Source organism: Diadema setosum, chromosome 20, assembly GCF_964275005.1.
Source record: "Diadema setosum chromosome 20, eeDiaSeto1, whole genome shotgun sequence".
NCBI lineage: Eukaryota > Metazoa > Echinodermata > Echinoidea > Diadematoida > Diadematidae > Diadema > Diadema setosum.
Genome location: NC_092704.1, coordinates 28,631,777 through 28,654,220, shown reverse-complemented (window position 1 = coordinate 28,654,220; position 22,444 = coordinate 28,631,777). Strand labels below are relative to the sequence as shown.

At 38.5% G+C, this 22,444-nt stretch overlaps 1 protein-coding gene across 1 annotated transcript in view; it reads right to left on the bottom strand.

The window, feature by feature from the left end:
• The window catches only part of LOC140243574 (uncharacterized), an 82,249-nt gene extending 68,724 nt beyond the window's left edge, over window positions 1-13,525 (bottom strand). The window contains exons 1-4 of the mRNA XM_072323240.1: window positions 13,321-13,525; window positions 11,047-11,289; window positions 10,118-10,315; window positions 8,365-8,570 (exon numbers count right to left, since the gene is read on the bottom strand). Coding sequence (XP_072179341.1) covers window positions 8,365-8,570; window positions 10,118-10,315; window positions 11,047-11,289; window positions 13,321-13,525 — 852 coding nt within the window. The remainder of the gene's footprint in view (window positions 1-8,364; window positions 8,571-10,117; window positions 10,316-11,046; window positions 11,290-13,320) is intronic.
• Between the last annotated feature and the right edge of the window lie 8,919 nt (window positions 13,526-22,444).

Below are 22,444 nucleotides of genomic sequence, written 5' to 3'. Positions count from 1 at the left end.
CCACACATCCCTTGTGCAATTTCGAAGAGTATCTAGAATATTCCATTGCCATCAGCTGCTGCTGTGTGACGACTTGACACGATATATTCTCTTTCTGAGAAATCGGGACGCTCGGATGATACAGGAGATTATTAATGTTTCCGATCCATATGACTTATAACAATACGTATTTACTTTGTCAGCACTCTTTTTGTTCAGGACTGATGTTCGAATAATTTCCTGCTCATCAAGTGATGGTGAAAACTACAGTAACGAGCATCAGGCCAGATGATAATGACAACGAGTTTGTTTTAAATGAAAGACTTTGTAAAAGATTTGGAACTCTTTCGACTCAGTGATGAAGCATAATTGCTGCAGCCAAGATTTCCATATAATTTTGAGGGGTTCAACATAGATTTACAAAACACATGATGTTTTACGCAAGGTTTCGCGTAATTTCACCGTCTAGTAGTCGCAACTGCATAATGTAGATGAGATAAAGAGGTGATGTAACCACTTCATAACTCTCCATAAAAGTGTGCACTGTTTTGTTTTCTTGAACTCGGTGTCAAGTAAAAATGACAGGGGTAATATTATGTCAAGAGCTGAAATTAATCAACTTTTTATTTAAGTAGCTGTTTCACCCGGCGCCTTGATATTTTTACAAGAATAAATTTATTAGAAGGTAACCTTAGTAAGAGCAAGGAGGTTCGAGAAATGGAGTCACAACAGTCTTATTCGCTTTGCTCCCATGCTCGAAGCCGCCACTCAAAAATATTTGAAGTATGTGTCAAACTGGATCTGCCGCTCAGATGCGAAGACAATTGACTCGTGTCTCATTGCATAATCACCAGCCACTTTCCAAGGAAGATATGTCTTTGTGATGGTAATTACTTTTCGCTATCCCTACTTACAAACGATGGGCGGTAGACAATGGTAAAGGTAGAAATTGCTCAAATATTGCTGAAATAGATATCAAAATTACTCGACTCTACGTGTCTGTATACGTTAATCTGACATATTGATTTATAAAGAACTATACTTGAAGATGATACCATATTAGTTTCATGTGGCGGAAATAAGGAGAAAAGTGATAAAACCGGCTTTCCATGAGGGTAAAATTTCAAACACTTTCACAAAATACAGCTCAGATTTACACTTTTGCACATATTTTCGATCGGAATTGACTTTTATTTTATATGCTTTATCATTAGGTGAAATTTCATTGCATTTGATATATAAACGAGCAGCATATACCCGATATTATGTTAGCGTTAAAAATGAATCTTCAGATTGCTCAGAAAGATGGCGGCTTCAAGCATCGAACATCAAAGACACAAATGCACCTGTGGAATTCTTTTGTCCATCCATAGAAAACCGACAGCTGATTGAATAATTATAGTCAGTTGTAACTCCATCTCTCGAACCTCCTTGGTAAGAATAGTATACAAACAGAGAAAAAAAGTTTTAAAACTACGTGGGAAGGAAAACTATACTAAATATGTGATCCGACGAAGGGGTGTTTACGCTCCGTTGATTGCTTACTTTTTAAAGGGGATGGCTAGTAACTGATCAGTGGGAATCAGTGGGAATGCTGGGGGATGATTGTTCCCATCCTTGTTGGATTCATTTAAGAGTACATTATAATCTATTGTTGTGTGAAAATTATTTGCTTCAGAATGGTCTCATATTCAAGTTAAGTGCAGTTTAATGTTAACGGGTCGTTAACAATTGCCCCGTCACTGTACAGGCATGCTAACCTCTCTCTCTCTCTCTCTCTCTCTATATATATATATATATATATAGTGTAGATATGCGCTGAATGACGTCCGCACTGGCTGATGAAGACTTTATGATTTTGGTTTGTAACAAAATACGATGAGCACTTTTCATCACTTTGGATGACTTAAAGACGATGCAAAAGGAAGTGATTGTTTCTTAACTGTTTATATCCTGTTCCAAAGAGTTTTGCAATTGATGCTATAAGAACACTCGATAGCTATAACACAATCATGTCTTGTCTTAGCATTTCTGAATCATTTTTGAACTCCAAAACAATCATGAATTACAGCCCAAAACTATTTAGTAAGAGTGCACTATAACTTATTAATGAATTGAAATGTATCTTTGATGTCTGCCTATACTTTACTTTAGCAATTACATAAGGATTGTTTTGCCTTGAAAAAAAAACCGAATGTAAAGCATAATGTGTAGTGAAACTTGTGCAATTGGTGGATTTACCTATGGAGCTTACTGTCTTGTAGCTCCATTATTTACCTAAGTTACCTGGTGTGACCTTAAGATTTCCCTCCTTTAATAAGTGTTACGTAACGCTGTGAAGACCAAAGGCCCTATTCTGGACTACAAAGCAGAACCGCTGTACTCATGTAAATGGTCTAACGTTATTCCGGGCGGGGCTGTATGCACACACAGCCGCCCGGCTCCTCCGAGCAAGCTCATCCGAAGAGTGGCCTTCTGTTAATTACTCGGAGAGTTTCCTGCTACACCACTTACCTTCCAGCAGATTGACCGTTGCGATGTTGGTGTAAACCATTAATCCAAGGATTAGGATCCGACTCCACGGATTTTCACTCCACGCCATATTTGGCGCTTGCAGAAGACACTATCAGTTACACAACAGGTTCTACTACCCCCCAGGAGAAGCACATAGTATTCACTCATCAAAAAGAAATAGCGAAGCGAAGTTGGTTCAATGTATACCCATGGCAGTGTGTGATGTTCGGCATGGTTAAGCTTGGATAATAAAAAAGCACCTCCGCCTCTTTCACCCTCTTTGCATATTTGTGTGTGTTTGCGAGTCTCTCTCTCTCCCCCTCTCTCTCACCCTCTCTTTAATTCTATACCTCCTTTTTTCTCTCTCCCTCTCTATTTCTGCGTATCCTGTCATTTTTCTTTTTCATGATTTGCTGCTTGAATGCAATCCAAAGAAAAAATAAGTTTGTTCTTTTATTCCGCAGAGGTAAAGTTTCGATGGGCTAGATCACCCATGGCTCTTTGGGTTTGCTCTCCTATTGTGCATCGTCGATATGGAATGTGTGTTGATTCATCCCGGGATCAATGCAGCACCGCAGTGGGTTTGACACACACACAGGAAGTACCCCACTTTTTTTCTTTCTTTTATTGTTGTCAAATAATTGGCGAAGATCAGGCTGCTGATTATGAAAGTCTGCGGGGGGGGGGGGGGGGGCGGGGACAAGCAAGTAATGCTCCGTAAGTCTAGCCAAGAAAGTTCAAGAACTATGAACAAATTAAGACAAGAGGCGAAGGGTCAGTAAAATGTTTAAAACAAAGTGTGAATTCTGTGGCGTGAGACACTCTGTTAATGCGATATTATGACCCCGTAGGGTGCATGATATCTGTATTTATACATTTATATACTTATAAATTATATTGTATTGGCTGTCTCTGGTTCAGAAGAGACCTGCCAATTAGAAAATGATGGGGTTCAAATCTTAGACCCCTCCTTCACCTCATGGGAATTGAGGTTAACCCCATGACCCCCATGTACGTCATGCCCCTCAGAAGCTCACCGATAGAACAGTTGTCATTCTATCGTGCACAATTTCCACATTTTGCTGCCATATACTGCAGATTTTGACACACATGTTAAGAAGGTTATGTTCAATAGTATCAAAACGAAAAAAAAAAAATCCTCATGATCTGATCATCACATGAAGGCGTTCTTCATAAGACAAAATTGAGAACAAAAAATATTAACACAGTGAAAAAAAAGAAAGGTATGATATTACTTTAGTATTTCCTGTAAGTTATCTTGCCCACAAATCTAAAGTGATGACAGTAGTGTGAGTTACCGTTCAATTGAAATTATCTATAAGAATACATATAACACATCCAAAATCTTTAGTTTTTAGGTAGCATCCAGGTAGGTTTGTTTGGGAAAAATCGTCAAGTCAAGAAGAAAATTCCCAGTTTTCTCTTACAGAAGCACATTTGTCACAAATTGTTACAAAACCTCCAGCACGATTTTATCTATACTTATTTCTTTTCTTATCATTTCTGGTTTATATAGATTATCTAGTTCAATTGTGAAGGTGAGAGGTGTTTTCCCCAGCAAATAATTGAATTCTTCCTCAAACCCTATGAGGGGGGTTCCAGGCCCCATCCCCTTTTGTTAAAAAAAGAGTAACATAATATGTAATAAACTGATAAATGCATGACACTCTTACTCGACCGAAAAAAAAAAGAGAGTCAAAACGCACTACCTAATTCATGAGTGCCATATAATATTATACTAATAATGTTTCTGGTTTCCAAATAAAGTTAACTGATATTCATGCTTGGTTTAGATAATGTCCACCACTGAACACAGAACGGAGTACAAGGCTGGTCATTATTTAAGGCGGCTACATTTCCCTTTGTGACATAATTTGAATAACCATGACGAGTTCAAGTATATTACTTGATGTAAGAAAAGCAATACCCCCGAACGGTGGACTGCCCCTCCTTACTTCCATTTTGTGGAACTCATCTTGAAAAATTTACTACGCAATTGGCGTGCTTGGAGATGTTTGGTCTATATGTTGTGAGGTTTGCACTTCGTCATGAGTTTGAGAAAGTATCTTTGTATCAAAGTTTTGTGATCGAAATATATCCAATCTTAGTGATAGCAAAGTTGAGTGACCCGTCGAATAGTAAATGATATTTTTAACATCTTGAAAAATTTACTACGCACTTGGCGTGCTTGGAGATGTTTGGCCTATATGTTGTGAGGTTTGCACTTCGTCATGAGTTTGAGAAAGTATCTTTGTATCAAAGTTCTGTGATCGAAATATATCCAATCTTAGTGACAGCAAAATTGAGTGACCCGTCGAATAGTAAATATGTCACTGCATCGCGGATCACCTTCTCAATGATGACTGTCAGGCTCCACGAGTTTCTTCGTAGATGAGGCCCGAGAATCGCTTCACCTGTTCACGCCGCCCATTCCTTTCAGACGACGAATGGCTGGTTTGGTGAGGCCTTGGATGTTATCATGAAGAACCTTGCGATGACGCTTTGCTCCTCCCTTAGCTTGCTCAGGCCTTTGCCTTCTTTACCGCGTCCAGACATAATGATGCGAGTTGGTTGTGCTACAGTTGCTGACGAGATGCCCAAGTGCAGTTCTGACTCAAGAACTTCCTCCACCAGCGGGAAACTGTGATATATTGCATGATAATAATAATAATGTCTTCTTTACCCAGGGTATCAGCAGCCTCTTCAGTGTTGCCACTGTTCTACCAGAGGGCCCTTCCACCATCATTACACCATAGCGTTGCCAGGTACCCATTTATAAACCTAGGTCCAGAGGGACATTGTGGGTAAAACACCTTGTCCTAGAACGTAAGCACTCGGCGGGAATCGAACTGTCGGGAATCTTATCCACAATGCCACAGAATTTTGAAACAGAAGGTCTGGGTTCGAATACTGCCCTTGGAGTTCATTCTGGGACAAGTCGTTTTGCTCACAGTACACTTTTTGCGCCACCTGTATAAATGGATACTTGGCACTCCTGAGAGAATCATGCTGACGGGACCCCATGGAAGAACAGTATCAACATTGACCTATTTTAACATGTATAGTACATGACACCACAGGTTTTAGGATGGCTACAAATCGACATGCATCATGTCGGGTATATCGGGCATCTGGTGGGTCTTCGTGAAGTGCTTACTATATGTCAAGATGTGTGGCAGCTGGATTTTTGTCCCAAGCCCAACAGATGACGTTGTCAGGCTCATGGAGTATCTTCCATCATTATGTCAGGCAGCGGGAAGCAGAAGGATCATCTTTAACAGCACATCTATAGCTGTACGCGGTTTGGTTGTTTTATCCCGCCACGGATCCGATTATTGGGTAGCTACCGTAGCTGTAAGATCTTCAGCATTCAGGATCATTGGGATCTAAATCTAAGTCTTCAAGCAGATCATTCCACTGAGCAGCTGAAGCATCGTCCAAACATCGCTCATTATGTGATGGAGCCATGTTGAATTTAGCTGGTCGGAGTGCTGCCAGAGACCAGACAGGGGCTACCCCGGAGAGGAGGGGGGTGGGGTGGGGGGGGGGGGGGGGACAACTTGAGGATCGTCCTGCAATAGATGAAGCAGCGGGAAGTTGGAGGATCATCCTGAGTCGGACTGTAAGGTACGAGTATAATAATGTGGGAGGCAGAATGTGGCCCCAATAGAACCAGGTCTGAGTGAGTCTTGTGAGTTTTTCTACTTATCATTTCAGGTACATGCTTCACTCTTCTACGTATTATTATTATCATCATCATTATTGTGTGTTGTGTTGTGCTGTGTGTTGTGTGTGTGTGTGTGTGTGTGTGTGTAGGGGGGGGGGGTGAATGATGCGTGTTGTGTGTATACCAGCAGCGTGGCTTAAATACCAGGCATACTTCTTATTCATATTTGATGTGCCGTAACAGGGATTGTCGAGTTCAAAAAGTTCAGCCGATCGAGAACAGGTGAACAAAACGCAGCGCAGATGACAAAATCAATGGACGCTGTTTTGTGAAAGTCAATATCTATATTGTACTGCGTGTGGATTGCGTCTGGAAAAAAAAACCAGTCAAACAAACAAACAAAAAAGTACATACCAGCAATGGTAGTTGTTTGTTCCACTTGAAAATGTAGGATTTTATTCTCTACACATACACGTATAACGAAAGACTCTTACATCAGGTATCATTTTCATCTTGATTTGTTTAGTCAAGTCAGTCTTTGTTTATAATACAAAAATAGTCACGTATTTACAGAGGGAAATTCCGCTTGATTGCAATATATATAGTATAATCATGTGTGTGTGCGTGTGTATATATGTATATGTGTATGTTTGTGTTTGGGTTTGTGTGTGTAAGTTTATAATAGCTAAAGTAGGTCAAAGCTCTGTTAAGCAAAATGCATCACTGATAAGTCACAATAATAAGTTCATCCGTTGTTGGAATCTTCTGGAAGGGAAGGCTTTGAGATTATACAGAATGATTATGGGCTGTTAATTTCCAAGCAAGAGGGGTTCTTCAAGATCTTACTCGTCAAATGTTTATCACCGCCTGCATGTTATTTGCATATTGTATGCTTATATATTTTCGAATTTGCAAGGGAGGTGTCCTTACAGCCTTAATCCTGCACTTGTTAAGGATATTTTCGTATACATATTGTTGTGGATGATCATAAATTCGAAACTTGGGAAGCAATTTATGGGATTCTTCGTGGGATACTTTGCACACAAGATTTTGGTTGGTTCCGGCTGTCGATCATCAGCAGTCAAAAATATTTAAATCACTTTATTCTGTGGACTTTTAGTGCACCATATTATATTTCGTTATTATTTGGATCTGCATTTAGTCATCTCATCAATTTTTTTGCTTGCTTCGTATAGAAGCCAGGATTCCCAAGATTGTCATAGATTCCTAAATTTGCTAAATGGTAATTCCAATGTCTCGTCATCATTAAGGACGATAGTTTATATACAACAGGTCATTATTATGAGTTTTGTAATCTTTTATTTGCTCGAAACACTTTATGAAATGGAAAGAAGTCGTCAGAACGAATTCCGTTAGCATTCTTCGTTCGTCATTTTGAGCGATTCTTTCTGGTCTCGAGTGTGTCGTACTAATCCTGATAAAATGATTGGCTGAGAGCCATTTCTTTTTTTTTTAATTAATTTAACTTTCACTCTTAATCACGGGTCAGTACACGGCAGGTGTGGGATGCTCCATATCCCTCTCCCCACCCCCAACAAGCACACATTTTTGCTTTTTTCTCCCCCTTGAAGATGACATGAAACAATATAGACATATAATTAAGGACACTATAGCTACTTCATGTCTAAATACTGAACCTGGGAACTTACCGACTTTTACGAAACAAGATATCATTCTGTAAGTCGACATAATAATTATAATTTCATTACAGTAAAACTAAATGCCTATCTCCAACACACACACGCACACACACGCACACGCACATGCACACAAACACATAACACACACATAAACCACGAAGATTACTTTGATATGACCACGATACCTTTTACAGCACAAGCTCATCCAGCAACTTTCTCCCTTAGTAACCCATATCAGGTAAACTTTTGTGCACTTCGACCACGAATTGCTGTCCATATTTATCGTTCTTTGTCGTGAATCTGTTCTTTACCATGCCTCTGGAAAGGCATATTTTGGCCTTGCCTTTGATAATACACTGTCCAATAGAGTCACGTATGGTTATTATAAGCTACTCTTAAGTGACTTAAGTATCTAGCAGTAAAAGTTCATCTCCACAAGTCGGATAAAGATCCATCTCATTACGGGCATGCAGAGTAGAACATCCAATCAGCTTCAGAACCATAACCAGAATACACGCCCACGTGCTTGACGTTAAACGGATGCGGATCCTTCCACTGCATGAACGGTTCCGTATGATCCGCCTGGCCGATCCGGTAAGTACCGCCACCAAACGTGAGCCAGAAACCAACGAAGGATGTCGGATCGCAGAAGGCTGTGGATACTTCAATCGAGGGTTCACATCCGGGGCACGGAGAGATACCGGAGGTGTTATTCCATCCGCATAGTTCTGATAGATGATAATTGAACATAAAGGAACGAATAATATCTAGGGTTTTTTTGTGTGTGTGCGTGTGTGTGTGTTTGTGTGTGTGAAACAAACACACACAAACACGATATGATTGAATAAAAAAAAAATTGAATGCAAAAACAGATAAGCGCAATTTTCATTATAGATAGAGAAAATGAAATCTTTTCAATGATACCACACCTTTTTCGTAACGAAATATATTTGAAGATATCAAAATAATCACATATACTTTAATTATTTTCTGTGTCTTTTCAACATTTTAATCTAAGATGATCTCCAAGTAGTAAAATTGATACTTCTGTTTTGTGCCTAAAGTCTTAGAAGAAATACGCTGTGGGGGGAAAAAAAAAACTTAGCGGAAATACACGTCTGAAAATGCAGTATCCTAAAGGCTTTTATTTTCTAAAGGGAAAATAAATCGACATACATTGACGTTGATAATTAACCTCTTAACAGAGAAGGTTGTAACACCTTTGAACGAATATAATTCATTATCTTCTCGGAAGCCATTCAGTTTTTTTTTTTTTTTTTCTTGCGCTACTCCGATTAAGGTAGAACAGTTTGTGTCAGGTGTTGGGGTGTAAATGTGCAAACAAGATGTAATGTGGGTTGTTCAGAAATCTTCTTTAAATTCGTTGTAATGACCTAGGCGTGGAAAATTTCCACTCTCCGTGTAATAGACTTGGAACTTTTTCTCATGTGCAGCATACAAAAAAAAAGCAACTACCCCTCACCGATGCAAGATACAAACAGTCTTGGTGGAGCTATTTTTCTTTTGTTTTTAACAGACAGAGCAAATCACTGTTAAACGGATCTAAAATGTATTTACACTGTTACTTTTTTCGTGCAGTATTTTGTGATCTGTGTCTTCCATTTTCCGACTATTTCCCCATGTATTTTCAATGGAAGCCGGAATGTCGCTTTCATTTTGCCACATCACAACGACTTGATTTAGTCTAATATTTGAGTTAAAAGTTTTCTGGGAAGTATAAAAACGAAGAGGAGCCTGAAGCTTTATTCATCATATTTAACTGAGCTCGAGTACATCTGTAACTACCCCTTGAAATACCGCATAAAAAAGAGCTAAACAAAGAGCTGTTAGTTGGTGCTATATAAAAAAAAAAAAAGTGAGATGAAATATATGATATATATATATATATATATACAATTTTATTTAATTCATTTATTTCATATTTCTCAATGAAAGAATGTACATCAAATATAATAAAATGAATTGAATATATATATATATATATATATATATATATATATATATATATATATATATAATATAAAGATGAAAAGTAGGGTGGTAATGCATTTCAGTCCAACAGTGCTATTTATTCAGACCAAATTTTCGACGAATACATACGTCTTCCTCAGGGTCGACAATGACAATTAAATGCATTACCACCCTACTTTGCCATCTTTTCTGTACTGGTACCAACACGCGGACTACAAGTATCATATATATCATATATGTATGTATGTATATTTATATATTCGCCCATACGTAAAACCCTTACCTATTTCGACCATGGTGATGTTGGGCATGTTCTGAGTGGAGCTATTGAAGTTGTCCCTACGATTTTTGGAGAGGCTGATGCGGGCACTGGTGTTGGTCTTGACGAGAAATTCGAAGAGACCGCCCTCTATGCCCTTGGAGGGAAAGAGCCACTCATAGTCGAATTCGAGCCCACTCTCTGTCGCTTGGAACTTGCAGACTATAAAAACAGAAGAAAAAATCGTTCCTTGATCCTTCTTATTTCTTTTCGAATACTGGACAATATCAAATGTCAACACTACCATCAATGTTATCTTAATGCTATTTACGATACTTTCTAAATCATCCTTAGTATCTACATTGTCTTTATTGTTCATTATTATTACCGGTACTTTTGAAGTGCTTTTCATTACATTTCAAAAGCTAAAATGTTCTTTGAAATATTTTGAATCTTTTACGAACCTCGAGAGTGGACAAAAATAATGATTGTGCCTATTTTCTTTTCCCTTCATATATCCAACACATAATATTATAGTCTTTGTTTCTGTGTGTGCTGTGCAGTGCAGTTGTATTCGATGAGTCACAATATCGATACCATTGTCGGCCCATATCAATCAAACAAGAAGGGTATTTTACTTATTTTTCGTTTTATTTCCGTATCAACTAATGAAGTATGATGACAATGCCATGGAGATACTCATACAGTTGGTAAATTGGTAAAAACATGTGTATACCCTCAGCATGACATGCTGCAAAGTGCTCTTTTTGAGCATATCTCTTCTTATCCGGCTAAATGGATTATTCGGACGCCCGCCGGTCCCAACGTGGCCGGATAATCGAGGTCTAACTCCATGTAGGTAAAGACAGCATAAAAGGAGAAACATTCCTTTGGAATGTGCAGGTAGTGAAAGCAACAACAACAGCGACGAGAAATGGTCTTGTGTAACGTACGACACTCGTAGTGAATTTCAAGATTCTCATTCCCCGAAGACCATGTGGCTCCCTCAACGTCAAGATCGGTCGCTGCCAAGGAGCAAGACGACCTGCCTTCACACACGTCCTTGAGGGCGGCATAGGAAGAGTTTGCTCCTGCATACGCGATGCCACCGGAAGTCACATTCACAACATGTATGCCAGACGAACCGCAGTCTAGCGCCACCGTCTGATTCCCTGATAAGGTAGCTTTAATCCTCTCTTCGTGATGACAAAAAGAGATGAAGATTAAAGACACTTAAAGAAGAAATCCAGTCCAAATGTAAGTTAATCTGATAAAGAAGAGTAAAATTTTACGAGTTCAACGGTAAAAAATTGAATGAAATCGGATGAAAAATAAGGAAGTTATTAAATTTTGAAGTTTAGCTAATTTCTGCAAAGCAGTTCTTGTACAGCGTACAGTGGGTAAGAATATGCAAATGAGTGAGCTAACCATGTCATACACTCACAATTTTCTATTGATCGTGTAAGAAAAAAATGACCACAAATTCAATGTTTCTGTCATTGAAGTCTGAAACATGACGTTATTCCTGGTTGAATAACTCCAGAATAGTGATCAGTTAGATGTATGAGGATTTAAGCCTCGGGGATAATTGCGTTTTGATGAAAAACTGGAAATTTCACAATTTTATGTACAAACTACTATTTTGGTAAGTTGTGAGGGAATGACATGCTCATTTTGCTATTTGCATATTCATATTGACTGTTCCAGAACTGTTTCCCTCAAAAATAGCGAAACTTTAAAATGTCATAACTTCCTTATTTTTCATTCGATTTCGATCAAATTTATAATTTTTAACTCGTAATATTTTACCCTTTCTTATCAGACTAAGTTATATTTGGACTGGATTTCCCCTTTAAGAGAGGTCGAATTTTAGAGACCTATTATGGTTACGGTGACGAAGGTTTCCAATAAAAAAAAAGAAAGAAAAAAATAACACAAAGAGCAAGACTCAGAGAAAATCAAAAGTGACACTTGGTACAGGGGCCGCGGAACGTTTTTCAGTTTGGGGGGGGGGGGGGGCTGTGAGACCGGAGGGGGGGGGGGTGTCAAGGTCAACCCCCCCGCTTAGAAGAATCTAAGAGCGGAATCTTTGGAAATTGAAATTCATGGGTGTTTTTTTTTTTTTACGATTTTTTTTTCGATTTTTTTTTTTTTTTTTTTACGACTTTTTTTTTTAAGAGCCAAAAGTGTGTGTGTGGGGGGGGGGGGGGGCTGCAGCCCCCCCCCCCAGCCCCCCCCCCCCCCCGCTTCCGCGGCCCCTGTGGTACAAAGCAGCTAGAAATGCTCATGGGCTTATATTTCTAGGCCCGAATTCAAGAAGGTGGTACAATTGAAACCATGGTTTAAACCATGGACAATTTGTATGGAGCGCCAAGTGTCGCATGTCTATTTCGTTACGAAATCAGTCATTTCGTCAACGAAATGACTGATTTCTTAGCGAAATAAGCCATGTGACACTTGGCGCTCCATACAAATATAATTGTCCATGGTTTAAACCATGGTTTCAATTGTACCACCTTCGTGAATTCGGGCCCTAGTGTCGAGCTCGTCTGTACGACTAGTGGGCTGTATAACTCGTGACGTGCACCCATTCTCAGTCCACGTCATGCCTATGACAGCACTAAAAAAAAAAAAAAAAAAAAAAAAATCAACCGAAATCAGACGAGTTTGTTTGTAGTGAATAATGTTTTGAGAAAAAATTAATTAAATCGTAGTCTCTGAGGACATTAAATCACCCCACGCGAAAATCATCTTTCCGTATCAACTCCGAACAGAGTATATAGTTCAAGTAAGCGAAACATCTAGTGTTAAGGTCAGCCATGATATAAATATTGATATTATGCACCTCTCTCAAAGATACCCCATCTTCCCCAAACAACAAAAGGTCCTTTAAAATATCCGAATTATATAAGGTGACCCTTCTCTTGATATACGGAGAGACGTTTGTGTTTTAGCATCTTTTTAAACCTCTGATTCCCCTCATGAAATTTCAAGCTCTTACATACTTTATACTTTATTGCTCTAGACAGCTCTTAAAAGAATAATCAAGAAAAGCTTATCTTCGCCTAAAATGTGGAGTCAATAAAATTTTGTCCTTTTTTACGCTTTGTGCCTTCTACTTTGATATGCTTTCGTCAACTAGAATCCTCATAAACCAGAGGAGAATTCCATTAGATAATTTTTTTGTGGTCCGTTTGCTTTTAAGAGGCAGGAAATTGATATCTTACCTCTTTGTTCGCAGCGTTGCCCGGTGAACCACTTAGAGCAACTACAATGGTAGCCGGCTGAAGTGTAGCTGCAGTTGGCCAGGTTCAAGCACGGGTTGCTATAGCAGTAATTAATTTCTAAAACAGAAGTATAGGGCCTGCGTGTTACTCGGATGAATTCGTCATTACACGTGCCAAGTGATATCAATCTAGGCTTCACCGCCATTGCAAAGTTAAAAAAAAAAAGAAAAAAAAAGGAAGAGATAGATATAAATATTGCACCACTATATCTCTCTTTAATAGTTAAATAATCATGGCATAATGGAGAACTGTCAACAATTTTTGCAACGCCCTGAGATATGGGAACAAGTAAATGCTGAAATATTGCCATTCTTACTGACTGGGAAAAAAAAAAACAGAGTACAATCACGTTATCATTCTACGCAGCCATTTTGAAAAAATATATATTTTCCGGGATAATTTTGTGCAGTCTCTCCCGTTTTTGATGGTTTAATATTTTAGTTCAATTCAATTCAACTCAATAAGATTTCTTTTATCATTTACAAAAATAATACATAAAAATACGCATTTCTCGGTTTCTGTTAGTGGGCAATAATTCATTTCATATCAATGTCATCATAGAAAACACTTTTCGTCAAACCTTGTTTCATAATCACGTGGGGGGAGGGGGGAGGGTGGATGAACACGTTCAGGTTGACTTGTCTAAGGATATCCTTGCACTTTACTAACCTGTAGCACAGTTGATGCCTTGGTACCCCATTGGACACGTACACTCGTAGGAACCATTCAAATTTCGGCACTCCCCGTTATTCGAGCAGGGGTTGTTCCGGCATTCATTAATGTCTGCAGGACATCAATGAACGCATTGTAAGTCTTGTCATAGAGACTGACAAAAAAGGAAAATATGACTCAAAATCTTGCGGCAATTCTAACGTTTTTTCTGACTATCAATTCAACAATTAAAAAAGACAAAAGCACGGGCTTTAAACATTGCATAAAATGATGATGGTAATAATAATAATAATAATAATAATAGTAATAATAATAATAATAATAATAATGATAATAATAATAATAATAATAATAATAATAATAATAATAGTAATATGATAATCATTATCATCATTATTATTACTATTATTACTACTACTAATATTATTGTTTCTTTGCATTTGGAATGATAACAACTCTTGTGGGTGAGACAACGTACATTGCACATTCAGTAACTCGCCGCAGTTGTTTTATTTATGTTTTGTGTTGAAGTATACGAAGCGTTCTTTTATAGGTGAAGTACGCCAAGAACGGTGCAAAATGAGATCATTCTGAGCAAGGCCTGGAAATAAACAATTAGCTTTGTTGTATTATTAGATTACTGCTTAAATATAGGCCAAGAAGAGATTCAGACAAAAACACTAATGCATACAAATTTTGATCCTTTAAGAGCATATTAAGTTCTTCTCTCTCCTTCAAATTTAGACAAAGTAGAGAACAGGTTTCATTCTGGTAATCGATGAGTTCGCTGATCATTATTGGTGAAACAGTTGAGTACATTTGCGTGATTCAGTCTCGGAATATCTACAATTTTGGTGTCTTATGCGAGACAGTCAACAAAATGTTTATAAATTATGTTTGTTGACAATGAGAAAGGACAGTATTAATGATATAGATGATGATACAAAAATGAGAATGGACAGTGCTGTTTCTATAATAACTTGTTTTCTTCTTCTTCTGTGAATATACTCGAAAAGATGGTTTCTTGACGTTGGCATTTACCTATTGGCGGAATATAGCCATCCATTATTAAAGGGATGGTACAGTATTGGTGGAGGCGAGGATTAGGCTTCAAACTTTTTGTGAGATACCACGAACACTCTTATAAAATAGTACAGAGCATACCATTTTAGGACGAATTCAAAGTTTATTTGATGAAAATCGGTTCTGGAATGTCTGAGACATCCACAAACAAAGTAAAATAAAGCGATCACAATAAAAGGTGTGTCCCAACTTTTATTAGGATTGCTCTATTTTGCGTATCTCGGCCATTTCAAAACCAATTTTCATAAAATAAACATTGAATTCCTCTTGGAATTGCATGCTCTTTCATATTTCATAAGTGGTTTTAGAGGTGTGTCACAACTTTTATTAAGATTGCTCTATTTTGCGTATCTCGGCCATTTCAAAACCAATTTTCATCAAATAAACATTGAATTCCTCTTGGAATTGCATGTTCTTTCATATTTCTTAAGTGGTTTCTCATTATCTCACGCACAAATGTTAGAAACCTGAAGTTAGGTCTCAACCGAAACTATACGACCCCTTTAAGCTGTACTGTTCCCTGCAAGGTAGGTTATGCCTGCACGCACGCACGCACACAGACACACACACACACACACACACACACTTTTTATTACATCTATATTCGAATTTCGTTTGAGATCAACATCGTTTTCACAATATGACAAATCAAAACAAGGATTTCGTGTAGATGCATGCATACGTACAAACAAACAAACAAACAAACAAAAAAGATATATAAAATCATACACAAATTTGTATTCAAGTGCTACAATACAAAATAACAATCCCAAATTCCCCACGACCAACTTGGTCAAACTCAAAAAACTTCTGCTTAATTACACAAAATAGACAAATGAAAGAACAGCATCACACACACACACACACACACACACACACGCACACACACACACACACACACACACACGCAAACCTGATTCGCAGTGGATGCCAGTGTATCCGGAATAACAGTCGCACTCGTAGAATCCGCTCTTATCTATGCACTCTCCGTGTAGGCACGGATCACTCGCACATTCGTTGATTTCTGCAAGCGAAAAATGTAGACTTAAGATTTAGACGTATGACTGCATGCATAATATTATCATACGGGTAGACCCCACTGCGTGTATACATTTTGGAGTACGGAAGAAAAGGCATACGCGTGAAATGAGCCAAATAGTTCTTGCTACCTACAAGTTCCCTTATTTCCCATGGATTACTAATTTTAAGCTTGTCATAAAGCAATAACAGAGGAATGGATATACATGGCGGAAAATTCACACACATACACACACACATTTGTTTCTTGTAATTACTAATAACACATCTATTTTCCTAGTGTGAGAATACACATGGCATTAATATCATGATATCTGTCACCACTCAATTTACTGCAGGTGGTTGCTATCCATCTCCATAGATTAAGACACAGAGAAGCCACACATACAAACCAATACAATGGTAATAAACATGACAAACAGCACGATGCAAGTTTGTCACATTTTCCCTGAAAATACTCTTTTCCTCACTACTTATTGAAAAATTCCAAATATTCCACCAAAGAATAATGCATCAGATGGTTGAATTTCAAATACTGACAAAGACAAAAGCTCCCTCTAGTGGGCACTTCCTCCCCGTAATCGGTCGCTGCGCTCCCTCGTTTGCTTGCCCGCTCCCTTCCCAATATCCAGCATATTCTCTCCCCCCCCCCACGCCTCCGATTTTTTTTTTTTTTTTTTTTTTGTGTCAGGCCATGATTTCTCCATAACCACCTGGGAGCTCATCGTTTCTAATAAAAACAATGAAGTAGAAAAATGGAGTCTGCGAGTTGCTATCATGTCTAACCAGGGAGGTGGACATCCGGGGGGGGGGGGGGTTCATCAATTCAGTCAGCACTGACAAGTTGTCAGTCTCTGACAATTTCAGCAAAATCCTTGGTTTTGATTGGCTGAGATGCTCTGGTCACTGACTGTTACTATGGTTATTGTCAGAGACTGACAATTTGTCAGCGCTGACTAACTTGATGAAACACCTCCTGATCTAACACACACGACAAACACGCACAAGTAGATCGACACACGCGCAAAGATGAAGGGGTTGGAAATGTCATGATTACCTGGAAAGGCGCATGTCCACATTTCGGTCATCGAAGAGATCTGATTGGCGGACAGCGACTTTGCCTTGTTCAGCCACTCGGGGGAAATTTCAACCTTCTTAGCCTCCAACTCAACAACTTGTCCTCTTCTGACATCCCACGCTGATCCACAGATAATCCTTTGGTATCCTGTTGCCAATGGCAACAGCAGAGCAGCTTTGATATTGATGGATGGATATAGGGTGGTAGTGGTGATAATGAGATCAGTAAATATGGTTGAGCCAAATCAATCAATCAACCAAACAGTTTCATGTTGAAATTAATTTACTGATGTTATACTAAGACCCGAAATGCCCCTTTGTCGGTCCTGCTGGAAAGAACACAGTGTCCCACAGTGTGAGAAACACAGTGTGAAATCATCTTCACACTGTTAAATTCGAGCTTTTTACCAGTGTAATTGCATTGTAAATCACAAATTCACAGTGTGACACAGATCATTACCATCGTGAACTTTTTCTGAAAACCAAACCACAGTGTGAAATCATCTTCACACTGTTAAATTCGACTATGTGTCCACACTGTGTTCTTTCGAGTATAGGGCTCTGTGTCTCTGCACCTTTTTGAGGTATTCTTTCTTGGTTGTCAGACCACTCACAAAAAAACAACAACAAACAACCCAATATATTATGTGCTGTGAAACCAACCACAACCGATCGGTGTACCCTCATGGAAACGTTTAAAGAATGTATGTCACCTTTATGTTCAAGTGCATCTCTGTATTTTTCTGTATGTTTTGTTTTTCTTAACTATGTTTTTATCTTTCCGTCTTCTTTCCGATATATTTATGGTTACTGGCCGGAGATTATGAAAGAGGAAAATGACTTCGAACTGTTCAACTGTGTTTGATGACAAGACAAAAGAATAGAAGAAAGACGATATATTCATAACATATAAGAGAACTATTCATGCTATACTCACCCGACCATACGAGAAAGTATACCAAAAGCATATTGTCCGGGTGATTCGCTTTCTCTATCCCACGGGTCTTAACTGGAATGCCAATTCCTTTGGAAGAAAGAAAAAAAAGCATGAGGAAAAAAATGTGTTTCGTAGAATGTGACTATTTGATGTACTAAATGTGTACAAGTGTGACACGTGTTGATTTTATATATCTGTATCTTATATTGCATTTTTTTTTTTTGGTCCTAAGATCAAAGGTCAGAGGTCATGCTGATTTGCTAATATTACACAATTAAATGCTGAAATAACACCATTTCCCATTACCTTGGAAATTACTCAGTGATACACTTGATTAAACTTAGCATTTCGTCAAGCACTGATACACAATGGTTCTGTCGGCAAACATCCACCATGAGGTGAAAGGTCAAGTGAAAATACTAAAAATGCTTATTTTTCCATGGCTTGGCAATGACTCAAAGAATCCTAAATATTGTTTATATACAAGATGTAGATCTACTGGGAAAATAATGCGATATGGCGGAGGCATACCCGTTGCCATAGCGACATTTCTAGTTCCCCTTTAATACGAGATACAGTATTAATTACGGCTTATTCTATCAGCAGCGTTGTCAGTCTCCATTTAAAATTCAGACTAAATAATGTCGTGCTTTTAAAGGGAAGGTAAACCCAAAGAGCAATGTGGATTGAGTGACAGCAGCAACATTAGCATCAGTGAAAGTTTGAGGAAAATCGGACAATCCATTCAAAAGTTATGAATTTTTAAAGTTTTGATGTTGGAACGGCTGGATGAGGAGACTACTACAGGATATGACGTATGAGTGGACAACAATACAAAGGAAATATAAAGGAAATTCAACAAAAATTCACTTTTCTAGAATTATGAAAGAGCAATGGACCAACCGCTTTCAGAAAGCAGAGGGAATAATTGCTACCCTTAACATATGTCAATATCAAGTTGATGGAATTTGTAATTTTCATGAAAAATTGATTTTTGTAGAATTTTCTTTATATTTTCTTGGTATTGTTGTCCACTCATACGTCATAGCCTCTAGTAGTCTCCTTATCCAGCGGTTCCAACACCAAAACTTTAAAAATTCATAACTTTTGCATCGACTGTCCGATTTTCTTCAAACTTTCACTGATGTGTTCTACTATTGTTGCTGCTTTCACGCAATCCACATTGCTCTTGGGGTTTATCTTCCCTTTAACCCCCATCAGCAATAGATATTTCTTGTATGGGCACAAATGTGTTCATTTTTCATATCTGACAGATTACACTTGCGAAAAATGTATATTCCCCCCCCCAAAAAAAAAAAAAAAAAAAATATATATATATATATCTCACAACCTGCAGGATGAGGGAGTTCAATGTGCTTCTACGATGTAAAGCGTAGATTTAATACCATCAACGCGAACGTCAATAAATTATGAGTTTTCACTGTAAATGCCGCTAATGGCACCACTGCTCTTAAATTAGCAGGAAACGCATGGAAAGTTCAAAGCGGCAAATCTAGATCAGGACTGGTTTTACTTATTGTTTTTGCTGCTCTGCTATTTTTTTTTATATTCTCGTTTGACTTAAGAGACTGTTTTGTATTTTTTTTTACGAGACCGTGAATATGCTTTTAAAGATAATAAAAAGTTTTGGTACCTCAGAAGCTTCCCTGAATTTCCTTGTCTTGGTTTGTGTTTCAGGTTAAAGTACGTTGTCTGTGAGAATTACTCGCCCCAGAGTGCTCTCATGTCTTAGTAATCATGCAATAATGGTTTCGTACCAGAGCCGACGCTGTACAGCGTCGATAAATATTGTACGAAACCACTGACTGCGACCAGCAGCGTGCAGCCCATTGTACGCATAGCTAACTGCGACCAGCAGCCCCATACGCATAGCGTAATGGGGCTTCGCATTGTAGCATTCAGGATCATGAAAGAATTAGTATCGTTGGTAAATGTCAACTTAAAATCCAAAAATTTCTTCGATTTGAAGACTTACCAATTAAGTTGAAGTATTGAAAACAGGCTTCGAACAACGTTTGGTTCTGCCAATAGTCCCTTTCTGTTCGAATTGATGACTGAATGTGACTCTGTCGAGAGGACCTTGGGAGAGCTACATACACTGGATACCATGGCCAGCGCATGCGCACACAGACATCTTATCCGTTCGTGGGTTTGAAATTTGTGTGCATGTGATGTGTTCGCATGTACTGGCTGTAGTATTCAGTGTACTGCATGTAGCTCTCCTAAGGTCCTGTCGACCGAGTCACATTCAGTCATCAATTCGAACAGAAAGGGACTATAGGCAGAACTAAACGTTGCCGGAAGCCTGTTTTCAATACTTCAACTTAATTGGTAAGTCTTCAAATTGAAGAATTTATGGGATTTTAATATGACATTTACCCTGCGATACTAAATCTGTCATGATCCTGAATGCTACAATGCGAAGCCCGATTACGCTATGCGTATGGGACTGCTGGTCGCTATGCGTATGGGGCTGCTGGTCGCAGTTAATTGCCTGATTACTAAGACATGAGAGCACTTTGGGGCGAGTAAGTCTCACAGTGTTAGCTATATGAAAGGTACTTTAACCTGAAACACAAACTAAGACAAGGAAATTCAAGGACACTTTTGAGGTACCAAAACTTTTTATTATCTTTAATATATATTCCACTAAGTTATGAGGTAAAATCACTTGATCCTGTTTTCTAAACTCTTCGAAATGCAGTCGCAGTCATACCGTACCTTGTATAGGAATAGGGGGAGAAACACAAGATTATGAGGTCTGGTTTTCAGAAGTGAGAATGGGCAACGCGAGGTATGATTAATGGGGGAGGGGGATGTCTAAGCTTGGCGTAAATGTAATGGTTGTGAAGAAACAACCAACATCACCATAGTTTCAGATAACAAAGACTAGCACCTCGGGGAGAAAGATGCAGAACGGAGGAGCTCTTGCTTGGATACTATTTTTTGGTTGAAATATAAGTTGCCTGCACTCGCTTCGAGTTATAAATAGCCGGAATTCTTCAGCTCCGCGAACGCTTTTGTCTTTTTTACTTTACGCAAGCATAGCACATCTCTCTTTGTCGTGTGTGCAAAACTTAAGTCAAAGTCTTGGCGAGTGCTTCATAAATTTTGGACAGCCAATTAAACAACGTTTACAACCAACGAAGAAAAGCCTCGATGAACTCCCTTCTAGCCAATCATCTATATTTCAAGGGAAGAACAGTAACGCGGTGGTTAGAGCATCTACGAGGTAATCGCTTCGCTTCTTCGAGAGATCTCGTCGAATACGGGTGAGCGCATCTCGACCGCACGTATATTCAGGAGTTATAATCATCTTTCATTCTGCTTACGCTGTCGTCGATTGCTGTTGTCCTGGAATCGCGGTGAGAAAGCTCTCATCTCTTATCCCTGACACAGTGCGATAACCTTGTACTTCACTTTCGTGGTGATGTTTTCAGTCCTCGACGCGTGAACTTTCAACAGCTTTTTTTTTTTCAACTCCATTCACTAACTTACGACAGTTTTCCGGTAAGTTTGAAATAACTATATCAATATTAATTTCTTATTAACTATATCTGATATTAATTTCTTAATTACTTTTTAAAAACGAATTTGATGCTGTTACGCGACCATCAAACATGTTAAGCGGTGTAACACGATTGCACAGAACTCGTTTTGATCTGAAGGCCTATAAGCACAGTATCATTATCAGCGTTCCCCGATAGAGTGTCACAATGGAAATATTTGAAGATAATTGTATGACAATGTGACTCTAATCATCTATGGTTTTATGTATTTTTGAAAGAGGATGTTTGGTTTGAAGTTTTGCTTTGTTTTGTTTTTGTTTTATGTTGATTTTTTTTTTCCTCACTGGATGCTTATATACAGTCATAGAACTCTTGAGTTAAATTGTCATCGGTGCACACCAGTGGCAATGCAGAACTATGCGTGAATGAGTAGAGAAAAAATAATCTATCATATTTCACTAAGGTAAACGAGATTTTCTCCTAAGCACTTTCTAAGCATACTGTGGCAATCATGAGATATCAGTATGATCTGAAATTTTTCTTGCACAGTCCAATTAAACATTGTCAATATCCGCTGCCAATTACGCAGATGAACAAAATATGAATATAAAAATTCGTCTTTTCGTCTGCGATTAGTCCCATCTGTTAACTGCATTATGCAACATCATTGATGAAGCATTGATAGATTCCTCACACGTGCATTCAAACACTGAAAAGACACGCCATT